This window comes from Anoplolepis gracilipes, chromosome 1 (assembly GCF_047496725.1).
Source record: "Anoplolepis gracilipes chromosome 1, ASM4749672v1, whole genome shotgun sequence".
NCBI classification, from domain to species: Eukaryota; Metazoa; Arthropoda; class Insecta; order Hymenoptera; family Formicidae; genus Anoplolepis; species Anoplolepis gracilipes.
In genome coordinates, this window is record NC_132970.1 from 1099779 (window position 1) to 1119770 (window position 19992).

Here is a 19992-nt window from a genome sequence, read left to right on the forward strand (position 1 = left end):
GCTTGCTCTACACCGTTGTATAAATCGAAGTACGTTATGCATCAATATAACTTTATGCCCCCCATATTACGAAATGCATCATGAAAATTGTGATCGTCAGAAACGCGATTATTCGTCGTTAATTTACAGACCGTGAATACCGCGAACGATTTATGCGAAATAATTTTTCATTCACTCGTGAATCGTAAAAATGAATTACGATCGTGAATCGCGATTACGTCCGAGGTACAATCGATATTCCACGTTATATATTATGTTTTATGAATGAGTATACGAGATGCACAGAATACATCCTAGATTTACCAAAGAATTCTTTACAAAAAAATCTTTTAATATCAAAATCTTTCACTATACAGAAATTCGAATATAATAACCCGAATAAAATAACTTTTTAAATAATTTTTTAAAAATATTCTTATGGCTAATTCTAATTTATTTTCTAAAGCGTTTAAGCTAAAATTAAATCAAGTATTTAAATATCAACGATTGATTAAAAAAACTAAAATCATATTATACCAATCTAACAATATAATAATTTAAAAAGGAAGTGCAAATTGGGCATAAATATTGCGTTCAAAATGAGTAATGAGTTGGTATGTATGTGTGTGTGTGTGTGTGTGTGTGTGTGTGTGTCTGTGAGGATAGTGGAATGAGGGTTGTGTAAAAATTAAACGATTTAAATGAACCACTGCGGTCTTTCGAGCGTATTTTTGATCTCAAACCTTTAGTGATCGCAACAATGATTTATAAGGCTTGAACGATAGTTAGGTCGGTCGTTTTAGCAAATATAATTTCGAGTGTTCTTCAGTAAACCAAGATTAATGCCACGATCAATAATAATACAGAGTAACGATACAATCTGTGAAATGTATCGTTATTTCGCTTGAAAGTGTATCTCCGACATATCCATCGATTTTGATTACAGTTTACACAAAACACAAAACATTTAGATATCGGTGAGAAAGTGTGAAAATTTGGATTAATCGATGCCATTAATAACAATAATACAATTATAACAATCAATTAAAATATTAAGAAAACATATAATTAGTATGTATTGTCCATGATATTTTACACATAGATGACGAATTATGGTAAATATTGTAATTAGAACTTTGTCATAAACACCTATAGATTTCGAAGTTGTTCGCAGGAAAGCATTATACGTCTGCATGCGCATCTCTTACACTGCTAATCGCATTATATTGTAGAGTGTCTCAGAACCACATAATCTATTCTGCCAACTACAGATTTTTTTTGTCAAACTTAACAAAAGATTTTTATTGGAGAATCTCTTTAAATATAATTATAAACTGTGTACATTTATAAATAAATAAATAAATATATATATATATATATACATATACCTTGATAAAAAAAATTTTTAATGTAAAATTAATTTTAAATGTGAAATTTCTAATAAAGACAATTATGTATTTAGATTTTTCAAGCTTAATTTATTTTTCTTTTGTTTTTAAAATGTGTCAGTGTTATGTAACTTTGTCTAAATATTTAATAATATATTATCTTACAAAAGAACTTTACAAATCGAAAAACTCTCAATTTAATAAAACTTTACACATATGTAGGAGGAAGGAGATAAATAGATGAATTTAAAAATTTTTAGTTGTTGTTCAAAACCCAATTCTAGGAGATGAAACCAACCTTCATACGTAGTACAGCTTTTTATCTTTCTTGTATGATATATCTCGTAAATTATTTGAGACATTAAAAAATGTTTTTTACAAAAGTTTCATAATTAAAACACTATTTAATCACATTAATAAAATTTAGAAAAAATTTTTTCAAAAATCTTAAAAAAATATATTTTTCCTAAATCTTATTAATATTGTTAAAATAAAGATATTTTTATCATGCAATTTTTGTATAAAATACTTTTTGATATTTTGAATAATTTCTTGAAATGTATAAAAAGAAGCAAAAAGCTGTTTTACACGAAGAATGATTTCATTTCTTAGAATCGTTTTTTCAATATAGTAACTAAAAATTTCTAAATTTTCCTACCTTCTATTTCACACTTCTGTGTAAATTTACATTAAAATAAAAATGTTCAAGGTCCCTTTTTAGTGTGTCCCGTAATATTCATAATAATGTGAAAAAAAAAACATGGATCCTGATACACCCCGCGAGCAAAGTGACATTATATATTAAACAGCAAGGGCTCACGCGAGTCACGCGAGTGATTTTTCATGCAGAAGGAGTTCGATAAGGCGTCAAGCTCAAAGTGCGAAGAGCAAAAAAGAGCGGTATCTCCATGATGGTGTGTTGTCTTCGTAATTTGGCGCTCGCGTAAAGTGAAAATTTTTTGGATGAAACGAACCTACGGCGTACACCTGGACGACACGTGGCGGTTGACTCCACACGATCGGCGTCTCTATAACGTGAAACACGAAGGAAAAACATATATCACATTGAAAGGTTTCACATCGATCTAAGCGTCTCTTGCTCTACATCAAGCAAACATCCCTGGCATGCCTGTTATGCGGGGTGACTTGAAAATATTCCCTCTCTATTCGCTCTCCGCCATTTGTTCGCTCTGGCTGAAGATCAGTTTCCGGGACAACCATCCTCGCAACCGCTCTCGTAGCATTTTTCGAGTCACACCCTCACATCGCGATAGATTAGACGATGCTTATTATCGAAGACCGCTTGGCGATAAACGTATATATGTACATGCACTCCTCATTTTCTCGGGCAAGAACAGTTAAAGACGGTCGATTATCGTGAGAAACGATGCATGTTGCACGGCAGGCAGATACGTCCGACAAATCGTGTAGGTTACACACCTAGAAAGAGGCTAGAAAAGACGTAGACTAGAGATAGGGAGCGAGAGAGATAGACAAGGCAAGGCAACAATTTTCATGCTGTGTTCGAAAGTGTCGTTTGCTCCTCGTAGTCGAGGATCATTCCTCTCGTCGATTTTTATCCCCCCATCTAGATTGGACTTTCGCGCACAAGATGTGAAAATAAAAATTAAAAAAAAAAAAAAAAAGAGATTGATTCGATAAATGTGATTATAAATGACTATGATGTGGAATTAATGTTCCCTGTTGCTCATTGTCCGATTATAATACAAATTCACGTGTCGCGAAATGAATAAGATATTTCAACATTTAGGAAAAATGCGGAACAATTAAATGTCATTGTTGTCTCTGTGGTCATTCACACGTGGCAAACCCGAAAGTTTAATTGCGGGTCAAATATATTGAACTAACACGTGTCGATAATTTCAAACGAGTGACGAATATCTTTGACTGTATTTTCTAAAAGAAATCGTCTATATTACTACTCGATGCAACAATTTGTAGAGACACATGCTAATTGTCTTGTATCTTGATGTATCAGACTATATCTGAGTTTTTGAACTATTGAAAGATGCTTATTAACATATGTACGCATAGCTACGTTATGCGTCTTAATTTCTGTACACATAAACTAGACTAGATAGACAACGTACGAAGAAGCTATATTCGCTAAAAGATAACGAAACTCTGACTCGTTCCACTTATTAGTTGGCATTCTACGGAGAAGAGCGACAATTTGGGTAGTATTTCCAAAGAAACATATTAACAAAAAAGATTCAAATATAAGAGTAATATTTTAATGTGGCTAAACAATCCGTTTAATATAGGAAAGCCTAGAACGTCAATTGTATTAATAATAAGCATAATTTCTTATCCACTCTATAAAAGATAAAAACCGTCATATCCAGCAAACATCGTCATCGCGTTTCCGCGACGCTGATCAATTGTCAATCATGTTATTCACGTTATGGGCAAAATTCTGTGATGAGTATTGGCAGATTGACATTTAGCGCGGTTGGATGAATATTGAGAAACGGAGAAACACGATGAAGAGCAAATAAAATATTATATAAAATATTAAATGTCACGTAAAATAAAATATTGGAAAACAAATAGAAGATTTTTTTTATTATAAAGTAATGAGAAATATATCTGTAAATAGCTTCTCTCCGAATTTTAACAGGAATACATATGTACATTATTACGAAAAAGTTAGTCGCTTATCGCCGCGATTACCAACTATTATTCTCGAGAAAAGCCATCGAGAAATATCTCGCTTTTCGCGAGACGCGCGAACGCGAACCTATCGTTCGACAAAGAGGACGACAAAGAGCGTCGACGGCACGGATAGGGACGGGAAAATCGGTGAGCAGGGATAAAAGGGGATAAAGAAAGAGGAGGGGGGGGGGAAAGAAGAAAAGGGGACCAGAAAAAAAGTCGGAGGAAGATGTGGTATATCATGTGGTGGGACGGACGGTGCGGGGAGTCATAAGGGGGTTGGAAATGTGAATGTTTCGCAACCTTGCCCATACGGGGGTGCGAAGCTTCCGTTTCTGGGTTACCACCGCGTGGCCCTGTGGTCCGTCCGGTTCCAAGCCTCCCCCTAGGGATGAAGACGTCAGGCCCGCCCCCCTACGTGATGACCGAGCGCACTCATTCCCGCCTGAACTCACCCTGCGGTAGTGCTTGTTAGTTCATGTGTAAAAAAGATCAGGATAATAAACAAGATTAAAGTTTTTTTTTTTTCTCTCTTTCTTTCTTTCTTTCTTTTCGATATCGATGACATCGTGTTGTTTATTTTCGATGAATACCCACTAATAAACCAAACCACACCGATTTGGAACAAAATAAACTCTCGATGCGTCGTGCTTTACAATATTCTTAATATTCTGGCAGCATAATATTTTTGATGACAGTGATTGCTGAAATTAAAAATTGCGAGATACGTATCATACTTTTGTTGCAATGCACACCAGTTACAGGTGCGTGAACGGAAAAAAAATTATAGAAGAAAATCAAGCATTCAGATCCAAGCAATATATAATCGAAGATTTTGTCATAATCTTCATGGCGTGGAGATATATCAAGTGCAAGTAATCGGCCGCGTGCAAATTTTCACATTTTATGCATAATATATTTTGCCGCAATGCAAGGTGCATAATAAAAGATAACCATTTGAGAGTAAAATTCTTTAAAAAATTATAAAATAATTTTAAGATTAAGATTTTTAAGATTACAAAATTATAAGATTATTTTAAATAATTATAAGATAAGATTACTTTTTTTTTTATAAAAAAAACACAAATTAATAATCGCAAGAATTAATTTACTGGTACGATAGCAGTAGTAACATTAACCAATTGTACTATCAACGATGCGAATTTGACGTACATATTTCTATAAGTATTAAAAAAGTTTGTAATATATATATATTAAGGTAAATCATTAAGATTTCTCGCTTTCCTTTCTGCAATTATCAAATTACGATATCAAAAAGGAGAGAAATCATACAAATATTTTCTTGCACAAAAACTCACCTTTGATGTGATATACAGTGGTGAAATGTACGATATAAACTCGACTAATTCAATTTGCAAATCTCCAACACATTTTCAGTAAAACTGGATCTTACGACAGTTGATCAAAATTTACAATTATCCATTAATAGAGTAAAAAATTGCCTAAGAATTCAGACACTTGTCTGAATTTTCAGATCTCGATGTCTGTAACTTCAAAATAATCAATTTTTTTAAAACTTCATATCTGCATAGTCTGCAGATATTTGATTTCCGAAAGGAAGGACCAATCTATATTATCAAATAAATGTTGCCATAGAAAGAAGCAAGAAGGAAACTAACTAACTAACTTACTTCAATATGTATTTTATTTTTCGTAAGAAAACAGAAATCCACATAATTTCTCACTTTTCATGTAATAGCGTCAATATGACGGCAATTGAGGAAGAGCTAGGAACCTTTACAACAAAAATTCTCTTGCCTCCTGTGAGGATTGAACTCACGACCCCTGGTTTACGAGACCAGTGCTCTACCACTGAGCTAAAGAGGCGCCGACGTCGACCCCTTTACAATGAACCTACAGAAACGATTTCGGTTATAGAAGCTAGACAAGTTTTGTCATAACTTTGTCGCATATAACGTTCAATTCATCGGCGCGCTTGATGTTTTATCGTCCGGACGATTGGTCTTGTTTGCGCACATTCAGAAATAGCCTTTGTCCCTTATAACTGGCTGTCTCTTTGATCGCCGAATGACCCCTGCACAGGGGTTGTGAGTTTCATCCGGCACGACGCATCGCGAGAACTCTTATTACGCGAGGCTAGCTGGTCGCATTGAATTTGACTTGTATTTAATGAAAAAAAAAAAAAAACCGGAACCACGCGTCGCATTAAATGTTGCGCACTGTGCCGATCGATAAAATTAATTAATGATTGGTCGCGTAATCGATCCTGCTGTCCAAGTCATATCTCGTATTCAATAATAGAATCGATTAATATTTATGATCATTATGTAAAACGCAACACGGTTCGATCGAAACACAAACAAGTGCTATCACATCGATAAATTATACACAATGAATCAGACTTGAATGTTGTCGTCTCTATTCTGGACGACAAGAATTATACGATACCGACGGTGCCTATAAGAAGAGAATTGTTAATTAACCGAGATGCGGGACGTGAAGGCGATAATAGCGTATCGGCGATGTCTGTAAATTTCGGCAAAAGAAAAACAGTAGTACTTGAAATAATCATAGAAAGTATATAGACCATTGTGTCTCTTTGCATTGTACATTTGTATATAATAGACGAGAGAGGGACTCGCTCGTGTAAGGAAACTTACTTGGTCTCGTCGATGAAAACGGCCTCAAGTACACGAGCTGCATAATGCAAGTTTCGTTGGAGCAGTTCTGCGGATATCTCCCCGTGTTGTAGCTGCCTCAATAAACACCTCAATCTGTAAAAGAGAGGTATCCTCAGAGTTTGTTCCCTGTGCGCCAATAACGTGCTCTCTAAACTAGACGTTCGCATCCAATCGCTTTCCGATAATTGCGCGACAAGTCGAGATTGCTAACGTAATTGTATTTAACTCTTCGATGCCCGAAAGGGTGGATATTTTTTTTTTTTTTCCTGCCGCCGGATTCTAATCTCACGTTGAATCAAACATTTAGCGATTGAATCCGTACAAGAAATATAACACTTAACACTCCGTGTATAATATTACGACTATAAAGCATATTAATAAGCCAATGAATATTGATAATTCACGTAGATACCCGATAAAAAATTTGTATATATAATCAGATAAAATTATGCAATTTAATTATACAAATTTATATATATAAGAAAATTTGTCCATTTTATATATAATTTTATATAAAATTATATAATTGCATGCAAGTTGTGTTTTTTTAATATATGCAAAACATGATTGCTCCGAGAATGTAAAATGATAAGAATCTATGTATGACATATTTTTTCATTGTAATAAAAAAATGTAGTTTTTATGCATTCATTAATTTACAATAATTCAACGATAAAGTTTTATGTAAAATCGTTTAGCAATTAATAAAAGATATGTTTTATTGAGGCTACTCTTAGCAAGTTTCCGCATACACTTAAAGCGTGTCGCATTTGCAAAGCCATTAATACCTGCAATGCGATATGATACCTGAGAGCAGCTTTGTCGCACGCGTCGGGAGTGTCAACGGCAGGAAGCGAATCCGTCGTGAGGTCGACATTATCCAGGATCTCATCGAGGTCGACGGATTGGCTCGATAAATATGAAGTGTCGGGATTGTGCGGCGGTGGAGAACTTTCAAAATTTCCACTGCCAATGCTGCTTTTGCTTTTGCCGGAACTTCGGCGTACTATCGTCAAAGTGCCTTGTTCTGAAACACAGAGAGCGTAATCGTTTCGATTAATACGATTCAATGGAGTTGGATTAAATCATACTTTAAATTACAAAGAAACCTCTCCGCAAACAAAGATCCCAACGAATTACAGCGGTGTAAATCATTATTTTAGAAAATAAAGAGAAAATGTTTAAAATATGGACGTTTTAATTAATTTTATCTCAATCACTGTAGTCCTTAAAATTGTAACATTTCCCGAAATAAACAAATTCTCGCCAACATAAAAATAATTTTAAATTAATTAATTTTTTTGTAACATTTTACAAACTAATGTAAAATAAATATTTCTTTTAATTTATATTATATACAAGGTATCTAAAAATCGCCGAATATCCTTTTAAGGGCAGATTCTTTGATCAGTTTGAAGATGATTACATTCTTCAATTAATTTTAGATTATATTGGAGTTTACTTTAATAAAATTTTAATTTAAATATATTCTTATTACAAAGTATTAAGCAAATAAAATCAGGGGGGAGATAAGGTGTTCAAGTTTTATTTATTTTATTTTTTGAAAGGTTCTAGAGAGTAACTATGCAAAATTTGTTCATCGATCAAAGAGAAGTTTATAGAGAACATACAGATAGACATTCTATTATATATAATATAAGTAAATTCTCATATATAAACTAATGGAAAATAAATATGCTTGATATCTATAAGAAAGTAAGTTTTCCTTATTTACTTTACTATTTTTCTCTTATTACATTGAAAGAGATCCGCGCACTCTTGTCAGAAAATTCATTTCTGTAATACGTAACGCTAAAATAATATGATATTTTTGTGGAAAAATCTGATTCTTAAAATAAAATATAAAAATATTATCGTATAAGTAAATAAAACTACTACATAAAAGTTTTACACATAAAATTCAATTCTTATGCAAATGCATAAAACTAGCTTCAATATTTTTCTCAATATTACGTTTAATTTTTTTCCCATTTAAAACCTGCAACAGTTATTAGTATTTCTAAGATCCAAATGTATGTCAATGGGTAAATTACTGCGAATATTCTGAAGCACTTTGCAGTTGACGAAGAGGGAAGAAAATAAAAAACGAAAAAAAAAAACGTTGCTTTTCGAAGAAATACGCTTGCAGGAATGACTGGTCGATAAGCGTTAAAGCGTATATCTCGGGGAGGTAATATACCTCGAAAACTTACTGGAGAGTTGGCCGTTTCGACCAGGAGAGGAGGAAGGATTGCGCTGCCTCGTGGAAGCTGCGCCACTCGCGCCGCAGGCGGTAGCAGTCGCGTTGTTCGTCGCTGCACCGGCCGAGGCCACTCCAATATCGTCCCTCGTGACTCGTCTGTCCGGTGGAGATGCAACTGCAATTGCAAAAAAAAAGGAAGAGTAAACAAAAGATATCATTTTTAGCTCTGTCATCATCGTTTCTCGACAAAGCGCTCAAATGTGCGCGATGCACGTGGCACTTGCATGTATGTACATACATATATATATATATATATATATATATATATATATATTTATGTACGTACACGATCATCAATCAACGCGAGCGAGGTGGAAAATTATTGTGGAATTTTTCTTTCGTAACAAAATGTAATATAATGCGAAATCGCCTGAATATCTGATTGAACGTTGCCAGTTTCGCAGCTTTTTAAATCCTCAGTATTGAGCCATGTGACGTATAACATCAGCATTCGCATAAAATCCTAAAAAAGGAGAATCTAACACATTTTGTAATATTTTTATTTTCTAAAAATTATAAAATATCTCGACAATTATAAAACAAGTTAAATTTTTTTTAGACACTCTTTAGTCGAAATAAATATCAACAATACTTCCTGAGCGATGTAACGTATATTATCAGCATTCGCATAAAATCTTAAAAAAAAGAGAATCTAACACATTTTGTAAGATTTTTATTTCCTAAAAAATATAAAATACATCGACAATTATAAAACAAGTTAAATTTTTTTTTTTTAGAGACGCTTTAGTCGAAATAAATATTTTCTGCGCGATTTCTGTCTGTGAGAAAATTTTATTTCATCTCTTTACCACGCTAAGAGAATATAGCTGTGTACTCTCTCGACTTTTAGAGAAACTAACTTTATTATACATTATCCAGTACCATAAATATCAAACTATGAAAGGATAGAGATAGAAATCTAGATATTACTAGAAATAATTTGATACTTATATACTTTATTATATGTATACATTTTTTATTATATACAAAAAATGTATGTTTTGCATAAATTTATATATACATACCCACACACACACATATATATATATATATATATATATATATATATATATATATATAAAATCACACAAAAATTATAAATTGCTAAAAATAAAATAAAAATTTCACGATTTCGATAAATGAAATATTTCTATTTCTACATGTTATATTTCATTGGCCCATTAACTTTGATGACACAACGTAATTATCGTATATGTATCCATCTTGTCGTGTATAATATGATCGACTTTACGAATATTATATAGCGAAGTCGAACGCGTCTCGTCACCATCGTAATTACATTAATTTGTCAAATGTAGTGCTACAAAGTGTAAGGCTGTGTATCACTGCGGTAAAACCGCAATGGCAGAGTAGCTATCGATTCGTCGCACTTGCCTATAGCCTGCGAATTAGTCTCATAGTCGATCGATCGCACACGAGTTACCAATGAGTCCCCATTATGCTAATCACAAGTTGAAGTGTTTCTAAGCGCGAGTATCGGGTTCATTTCGTTTGAAGATTGAACGGAAATGGAAAACAACTATGTTAATAGATATAAAATTTTATTTATCAATCGCGTTAATGAATATCGCTTTCAAATTATTATTTAAAATATATATCAAAATGTGTTGTCTCGATATCACAATTCGATTTAATGGTTCATATATAAATAATGATATTCACAATCAATTATATACACAATCAGAGAAAGAAAATATAATGTAGATGATTGCGTACATATAATTTATGTAATAATCGAGAAGATTAGATTCAATAATTAGTTTCGATTTCTTTTGGCATAAAATATCAAAAGTCCTAATTTACAATTAGTTAAAATAATATGTATAATTCAGTAGTTAAATCTCGAAATTATTGCTCAACGCGATGTGTTTCTCGAATTTCTCTGTTACCTCGCAAGTCTACTGAATCGAGATCCAAACATAATTATACGTATGATATGGTTAACAATTAATCAAGCAACTTGTTTGTTGCGCTGTCAGTGTATCGTGTGTCATATTTAAAATATTTATTTAAAATAATCTATCTGTTAATCCTAACATTTGATATCAAAATGCGAAGTAAATTTAAAGCAGGATTTAAATTTGATTAAAATTTATATTTTGTTACTGTAATTTATACGGTTATTTACTACGTATGCGTGTGTGTGTAGCTTTTACAATAACATTTTGTATCCTGCCAAAAATTTATCGGTATTCATTTCAAGGAAACGTTATTGTGCGAGTAAATCGTTTTTATCGAATATCGACCCCTGAGAACATTTCACTACCCTTGTATTCAACAATATGTGGGAACGCATCAAAAGACATTTTGACAAAAAAAAAAAAAAAAATCGTTTTTACGAAATTCAATTGTGTAAAATATATAAAGGGACACAGTAGGTAACGTAAATCATATTTTTCTCATTTCGAGGAAAAAAAAAAATTAGCTTAAAAAAGTCTCAGTTTATTATAATTACATTTTTTATAATTTTTTATTTATAATTACATTTTTTTATAACTTATAATTTTTTTATAATTCCAGAAAAAGAAGAAATAAAGATAAAAATCTAAAATTTTATATCGAAATAATTATACTTTACGCTCTTTGAAATACATGATTCATTACCTCTGTAATTTATGTCTCTATTACACTTAATAACTAATATTTTACGATTTTTCTTTCGATAAGAATACCAGATGTCCAACATAAAATAACCCTTAAGTTAATTGACATTTCGAAAAGTCTTAATATCATTCTTTCATGATGTTAAATTATTATCTTAATTGTATGATATTAAAAAGAACAAAGTTCATTTTATATAGTGTACATCTCGTAAATTAATCACGAGATAATATTTTTTCAGAAATGAAAAGTTACACGTGCGGCCACGAAAATAATTTTATTTCGGCGACATTCTATCACGTATATACATAGTAACAGTGTACAGAATGTATACATGTGAAGTAAAATTAATAAACAGAGAATTTCGTTGAAATTTAGTTGTGAATTTCGTCAAAGCGGTCCGCTTTGTGATCGTGATGATCTGTACGACGCAGATATATATATATATATATATATATACACATTTTCGAATAATAATTTTGCGGAGTACTATTACTTTCTAAAAACACCTTTAAACGAGAGTGACGGTGTGTGCGAGCATATTGATGTGACGGCGCGTGATATAAAGGGGGAGGGAGAGGAGGAGCGTTATGAAATTATTCACCGTAAGCGGATAAGCAAACAGACGCGAATACAACATATATATATATGTGTATATGTGAATGTGTGTGAATTATTACATTTCGTTTGAATAATGTACGAAATTGCGAGGCAATGGCAAAATGTATGTACATTTACTACACAGAGCAAAATTCATATTCGTCTGTATTTTGAATTTACATTTTTATTTTTGAGGATAGTAGGTATATTTCTATTTTCCTCTTATCAAATTACATATACTATGATAACACGCGCGTGCAGCCAAATTTTATATCGTAACTCTATCATCATTAAGCTATCCTATTTCGTCTAACAGCAAGTTGCTTGTACGCTGTCCCGAAAGTGCTAAAGTTGACCGAGTAATACGAGGGTTCCTGAGCAGAGCTTTATACAAACCCGACGAAACTAATTTAGATATCGGCGAAATACTAGAGAACCACCACATATTGCAAAGGCGCGATCGCGCATGAAATACAAACGGTATATAATCAAGAACCATTATGTTTATCAAATATCAACAATCGCGTCTCGTGTGCCGCTGTAATATACGGAAAATACGAACAGGCGACAGAATAGGCGACTCAGAAATGCTTGACACAGGGACGATTCGTGAGATATCATCGATTATCTCTTGTCACGCATCCGTTTCATCTCGTCATTTTAGAAATGCATTAATCTAATGGATACCATGGCAGTTATTAGAGCATTGCAGTGTATACTGCATAAATGTGAATTAATTTACATTTTGTATTACACACACAGTGTATAACAATTTAGAAAAACTTAATCAAATATTGTAACAACGTTATGGAATAATCTGTAAAATATATGCACATATTTAAATAATCACTGCGGAGTTGTATACCTGTTACGAGAAATTTCAAGCTGTTGCCCGACGGTTCTTTCCGTATCAGCTTTCAACTCGTTAAATCGACAAAAAAATTTGACACGCTAAGTATTATGTAGTTATTGCCGTTAAAACACTAGACGTAAGGATCAAGTCGTTTTCAAGCGCGATTATATCGTATATTATTTGCGTGTCAAAATACATTCTTTGTAAGATTTATATCATAGCGAGGAGACTAAATTTCCAAAGACAAAACGAAATTCCATTAAAAATCAAGTTTTACAGGTAGCGTGATTCTCAAGACGAAGAGAATATAGTATTTTACGAATCGAAATGTAATGATGGGGCGTTTTCAGATTTCAAATGACATTTTAACATTTAACGTCAAAAGCTCATTCGATGCTATTTCATGCAACGAGAGATTTATTTCTAAAGAAAATGTAATAATTTAAATAAACCACGATAATGTTACAAAGAAATTATCTGACAACTATGTTATAAAAATGCACGTCTTAAAAATATAATAATAATCTCATATTTCCATCTTAAATATTATTTTACAAAAGCCCTTAATAATCACAATAATGGAAATATTAAATGTCATCACTTTATAAATCATAGTATATTCACAATTAACAGTATACAGATTTCAATGCTATAATCTGTTTGTAGAACGTTTCTTGAGATTTTGTAAAACTTTATTACCGTATAATAAGAGGAATGAATATATTCATCACATTTTTAATAATATCGTAACAACAAAGTAATGACTCTCAGCAAACTAGTCATTTATTAAAAACGGTCAGTGGCCTTTGAATAAATGTGATTAAAGGAATTGATATGGCTTCGTTCCTCGGGCAAAACATCGCGGTCTTGCAAATTACGTGGCCAAGAGTCTTTCTTCTCTCTCTCTCTCTCCCCTCCTTGTGTCAGCTTATTATTAATCAATGCACTTACATGAGATGGAAACTGATTAAGTGATAAACGCTGATAAACAATTGATAAAACGAGATAAAGCAAACTTGATTGATCAAATTCAGATTAAAGCTTATTTTCGCGATGAATAATATAAACAAACACGATGGAAAAAATAGGATAAACAAAATTATGACGCATATAAAAAAAATAATCAAAATCAATTTCATTAAAAACTTGTTTTGATCTTTTAAAATTTATGAGAGAAAAAAATATACACTCTTAAACTCTCTGTCAACAAATACGAAATAAACTGGAATCTTTGAACGTGTTCGAGTTTCAATGAGAAAACGTGCCGAATTGTGTGTTAAAATGAACAGAGGCGCATTGGACACATCTGCTGTAGATTAAAAATTATTTTTTATTTATTTATCGATCCTAGAAGTTTGTAAAGAACGAATGTACGAACGATCGCGTGTAAATACGTTATGTAATGTACACTTGAAATGAATGGATTATTTATTTATTATAGAAAATGCTTTATATTTCGAAAATAAATGGTTTTTGGAGTACAGTTTAAGACTTTAAGATTGCTTTAAGACTTTTCGGTTTGTTTTTACGAGTACCACATACTCTTAAAGCTTGATAGTACTTTTTTTAACACTCTATATGTATTATTATAATTAAAGAAATTATTTTTTTTTAAATTTTTACATACTTCAAATATATACAAACGCGATATATATTATTATATAGATAATCTGAAAGAATTACATTTAAAACAGAGAGAGAGAGAAAGAGAGAGAGAGGTAAAAAAATTTCTGCATAAAACCATATAAAAAATAATATATAAAGCCATACGAAAAAGTGTGTAATTTAGAGAATAGCATCGTAATTAAATTGAATCTTGAACAATGGCCAATTCATGCGCGAGCACGTCTATTTTGATTCGCTCCGCCGTACACATACATAATTGGTGATATATAGAGTAATAGTGGGCAGAGATGACCAAAGGGGAAATAATAGCTTGAAAATTAGCTTCGCCAAGTTCTCCTTGTCATTTTCTTATTAGCCCCAAAGCGACGAATATGTCTTTCTGGCGTCAGCAAGGCGTTTCACTGATGGCAAGAGGGACTCGACATACGTGTATACGTATTAATACGGATAAATAACTCGTTGCGAATATTCTGTACCTCTTGTACATTGCGATATATAATTGTACTTTATGCATAACAAACCATTTGATAATAGTCATAATAGAGGCAATTAGATAGTCGCAATTATTTCGAATTATGAAATAAGCTCTTGATTCAAACGATTTATTACAATATCGAGATGACATTGAATCATTTCGTAGTTTAATATCACACTATATTAAAATATTTTCATTTGCAAAAAAATATAAAAATAATTTTTTATAGGAAAATAGCACACATGTTTCCGACAACTTATTATCTAAAACAAACCCGGAAACTTTCCTCAACCTCAATATTCCAGAGCGAAATATTATTCGGTAATCCTCCCGTAAAATCGCACAACGAAATCATAAATTCAAATAACTCGACATCGCACAACAAATCTCTCAAGATTTGAAATATTTCTGCTTATCCACGGGAATGAAGTACATATTTCGATGCTGTATTATTATCATATCGTATATGCACACATCGTAAATGGAATTCTGATTGAGCTACGCATACGCCTGAGATCTTTCTTCATCGAAAAGCTTGCATTTATAAACGTTTTTTAATTACACCATCTAGTATTACATTTTTTTATTTGCACATGTGATGATTCTCTTTTTAATATTAGCGTTTTTTCTATACCAACTAAAAAGGTCTACATTGATATATTACTCACTTTCGATATGACAAAAACTCTATCTCCCTATGAATATAAAATGACAAATTTCAATGCGTTGATGGATTACAGATGGTTTTTAACACGTCACTGCATAACTCTGCTTGCAGAATTGAAAAATTTTGAATTCATTATAGAAAAGATCAAAATATTTTTTATCAAGATTAACAAATTATTTTCTTAATAATCGAAGCAAAAAGGATAACATGTGAAAGACAATTTGGTCGAAAATTTTTGTAACAAATATTTTCCGTGTAATGTATCTTTGAAAAATACAGCAGAATAATAATTAATTTTCCAACACACAAAGTAAACTTTCTCATTAACTTAATGGATGATTATTATCGCAGCGTTCTACGTGTCATGCAATTTATTATGAAAGTAAAATATATACGTATACGATCTACCGAAAATATTGCTCGATAATATTATTTAATAACACGTGATAAGTGTAACTTAGTAATCATTTGTGATACAAATCGTATAGTAAAAGAGATTAAATTAACTATTTGACACACATTGTAAGCTATTATAATTATTTTTTTTCGAAAGAATTGTGTTAAATCTAAATATGATAAGATATCAAGATTAAAAGATATAAAGATATAAAGATTTCTATCTTTAGCGGATATCAGATAGCTGATAATATAATTGCATGTAAAGATAAAGTATCAAACTCAAATATTATTTTTGTTGCTAGAAAACTGTAAAAGATGGAATATGTAGCATGACGTCAAAGATCGAAGACGTAAAGTTCACTGAGAGCTTATCGCGTTCTGACATAACTTCCTTGCGTGACATGAAAAGTAAAAAAGATCTTTTCTATACTATTCAATTTTCATAGGTTGAAAAGAACATGTTGTCAGAGACACACACCAGTGATCGTTCTTCTTTTAAATAATTTTTGCGAGCAATATATTTCAAACTTGTAGATTCTTTCTCTTAAAGATATTTAATATAAAATCACCTATACAGATAAGAGAGCTATTTGATGTTATCAAGCTGTGACCTATGCGCCTAATTCCATTGAAAAATTGATCATAATAAATATTATATGATAATACGCTTTTATCAATCACTAGATGCAGCAGCTTAATTCAATTGCTAAGGTGGAAGAGATAAGACAGGAATTCTCTCTATTACGTGTTGTCCGCAAAAGATACTTTAAAGCTAGATTTTTTATTCAGAAATGCGCTTTATATCCATCACTTTTAATAAGCCAATACTTGTATACTAAATAAGAATAAATTGAAAATTTAGCATATCCGGAATGTCGAACTGCATTTTAAAATTGTCATGCGCAGAATAAATGCAAACTTTCGACATAAATTCAATGAATTTAAATCGTTAAACATATTACAAAAAAAAAAAAAAAAAAAAAAAATGAAGACAACTTTTCAATAATATCGAAAATCTATTAGCAATTAATCTAACGATTTCTTGTTACCCGAGAAATTTCTGGATATTTACATTACAACTTCGTTATTGTATATTCGTTATTGTACTTTCGTTATTGTATATAGAATCTAAAAAAGTTTCAGAATTTTCAAATTTTGGCAGCCTGTCGATTTTATTGATTGCACTTGTCAGCTTTATCTCATTAAGTTAAGTTGAAAAAAAAAAACATTGCGGAATCGAGCCGAGCTGTACAAAGCAGAAAACTTGAGACTTGTTTAACTAACGAAAACAAGGTAAAATCACCGGTTATAATTTTGGAAAATGTCGATGGCGTAGTGTGCACGCATTCGAGTACGTAACCCGAAGATGCGCATACCTGGATTATTGATTACCGTGCCGTAGAGAGCCTCCTGACGGAATAGACCCTGTGCCTGGACAAAGGCCTTAACTCGAATGCAGTTTGTTCGCCCGGCTGTACCAGCGTTTCATTGTCTCGCTTTTTTATTCCTTTCATCGTATTATCCACTGCACGAGATATCAACGAGGCAAAACGAGGTTCTCTCGTGCGGAAATTATACCCGCGCATTAAATTTTGCGATCTTCGCGAAATCTGATTACCAATCGCAGTCGCGCGAACGTAAACCAAATGTATCAATGATTATGCACCGTGCGCTTGTATTGCACGTAGATGAAATGATTCGGTCTCGTCTCTGAGAACAACCTACGCTTGACACGTGTATTCCGATCTTTGAACGATGCAGACGCTTGATATAATATCGTTTCGTAACAGTCAAAATGAATATTGTCGGGCCAAATCGTGCTCAATCTCTCTCCACGATTAAACTTGCTCTCGATTAATTTCCCATGTGTATTTATTCGAGATTTTATACAGTACGAACTCACCCTTTCTTTTTTTGTAAATTCAAATACGATTCCATTTTGTTTTATCTGCTGACACTTGCCTAAAAATAGCTTTTCAATGTGTCAATTTATTAATTTTACTGAATTTTATTAAAAACTTTAAACTTTCTGCTACCGAGAACAGAAATTGATCAAAGTTATACTTCTCTTGAACCAATTTACTTCCTCTTTTTACGCAATAGGTCTATAATTTCATCGCTCATACATTATCCAATTAATATACATTGTAACACGTACGGCATAAGAACAGCACATTTTTAATCTATTTATTAATATTTAACGAAGTGAGAGCTTTGGGGAGCATTTTCCGGGGTCTATATAAAACATCGCGCAATCCCACTAATGTTTTTAGGTCACGAGATTAAATTTCTGTTTAAAACTCTACTACCGCGTTCGCAGTAGCAACGACAAAACAAAAAATTTCTTTTTTTTTTTTTTTTTTTTTTTTTTGCACAAAAACGTTGCGTTTTTATTCGACAAATAAAACTTATCATAGTAAAAATAAATGATTCTTTAGAAGTAAAAGATGTAAAAAGTCATCATTTTTTTATAATCGCGGAATAAATTTTCAAATTGTCCAACACAATCTAAACATTTTTATACTCGAAAATTGTAAATCTAAGCATAATAAAAAAATACTTAAAAATTTTATTTTATGTATAAAACTATGTGAATAAAGTAGCGACCTACAAACGGTTTTAATTTATATTTTAAATAGATATTTCAAACAGATGTTTTGTGCGCGAATAAATATCTCAACAAGAAAGTAAAAACATATCGATTTCAATCTTATCAAGTTTTCATTTTTATCAAGTTTACGAATGATGACAATTTTGTCAATAATTACTTTTGTAATGCATTATCTTTTCTCGAATATTTTATCGCTGATTAATTTTTTGCGGAACAGAGAATTGACATTGCTAGAACTTTCTGCTTGAGATTTTTTGTATGCTATATGTATCTCGATCATGTGTATGTCAATACTGAGGCAGATCGCCGTTTTCATTTAAAAAATATATAAAAACTAGATTGTTTCTGAACACGTAATAACAAAACTAGCAAAAAACCGTTATTTTTATTGTAAAACTTAAAGTGATGTTGCATCTGATTGCATAAATTTCAATGTCATTTCCAAGCTATTATGTTTAGCACATAAACAGAATGCTCGTTAATCAAACATAAAGCTCATGACATTATGAACGAATTTAAAACTAATTCAAAACAAGTTCATTAATCAAACCAAGTGTCCACTTACATTAATTTTATTTCAATAGACCTTGCGCAATTAATCGTATACAAGATTAATTAATGTTAGAAAATTTTCCACCTATACACTCGTACACTAAATAGCCAATTGTTCTAATCTAAAATAAATTTACCTTATCTTGTTGATACAATATCAATAATATGATTAGTATTATTTGCAGATATCAAATTGATATTAATACAAGATATATCACCAACACGTATAAGTTTAATTTCACCGAAAATGTACAAAAAAACATATCTCCGTATCACTGTTTTTCAAACAGTGTTTCTCAAATTTTTTGTACAAAATTTCTCTTATAACTGCTATAAATACTAATTAAATAATATCATTCTTTTTTATTGCTATATTATAAAAAGTGTAGGGATAGAAAAATCAACATAACATTTTCATTATACGAAAAAAAATTCTAATATTCTGATGATTAAATTTCCATGAACATGAGAATTTCTAACAGTATTAAACTTTAATGATGGATCATCTATTCAGAAAACTCGACTTTGGAATCAATCAATAAGATTGATTCTAAAGTCAATCTGAAAAATATCTCATGAAAAGTTGATATATGTTTAAGTGAAAAATTCTGCGCATAT

The 19992-nt window shown here is 31.7% G+C and overlaps 1 protein-coding gene and 1 non-coding gene across 15 annotated transcripts in view; both read right to left on the reverse strand.

Annotated features, from left to right (window-relative positions):
• The window catches only part of LOC140671099 (dual specificity calcium/calmodulin-dependent 3',5'-cyclic nucleotide phosphodiesterase 1), a 113722-nt gene that overhangs the window by 8942 nt on the left and 84788 nt on the right, over window positions 1-19992 (reverse strand). For 12 of the 14 annotated variants that reach the window (XM_072902240.1, XM_072902248.1, XM_072902273.1 and 9 more), the window contains 4 exons: window positions 8920-9084; window positions 7514-7733; window positions 6686-6799; window positions 4347-4499 (listed from right to left, as the gene is read on the reverse strand). In XM_072902240.1, the coding sequence (XP_072758341.1) occupies window positions 4347-4499; window positions 6686-6799; window positions 7514-7733; window positions 8920-9084 (652 nt within the window). Of the gene's footprint in view, window positions 1-2341; window positions 2396-4346; window positions 4500-6685; window positions 6800-7513; window positions 7734-8919; window positions 9085-19992 lie in introns of all 14 variants that reach the window. The other 2 variants (XM_072902258.1, XM_072902282.1) reach the window with 2 other exon arrangements.
• Trnat-cgu (transfer RNA threonine (anticodon CGU)) lies at window positions 5820-5891 on the reverse strand. The gene has a single exon. It is a non-coding gene; the product is annotated as a tRNA-Thr (tRNA).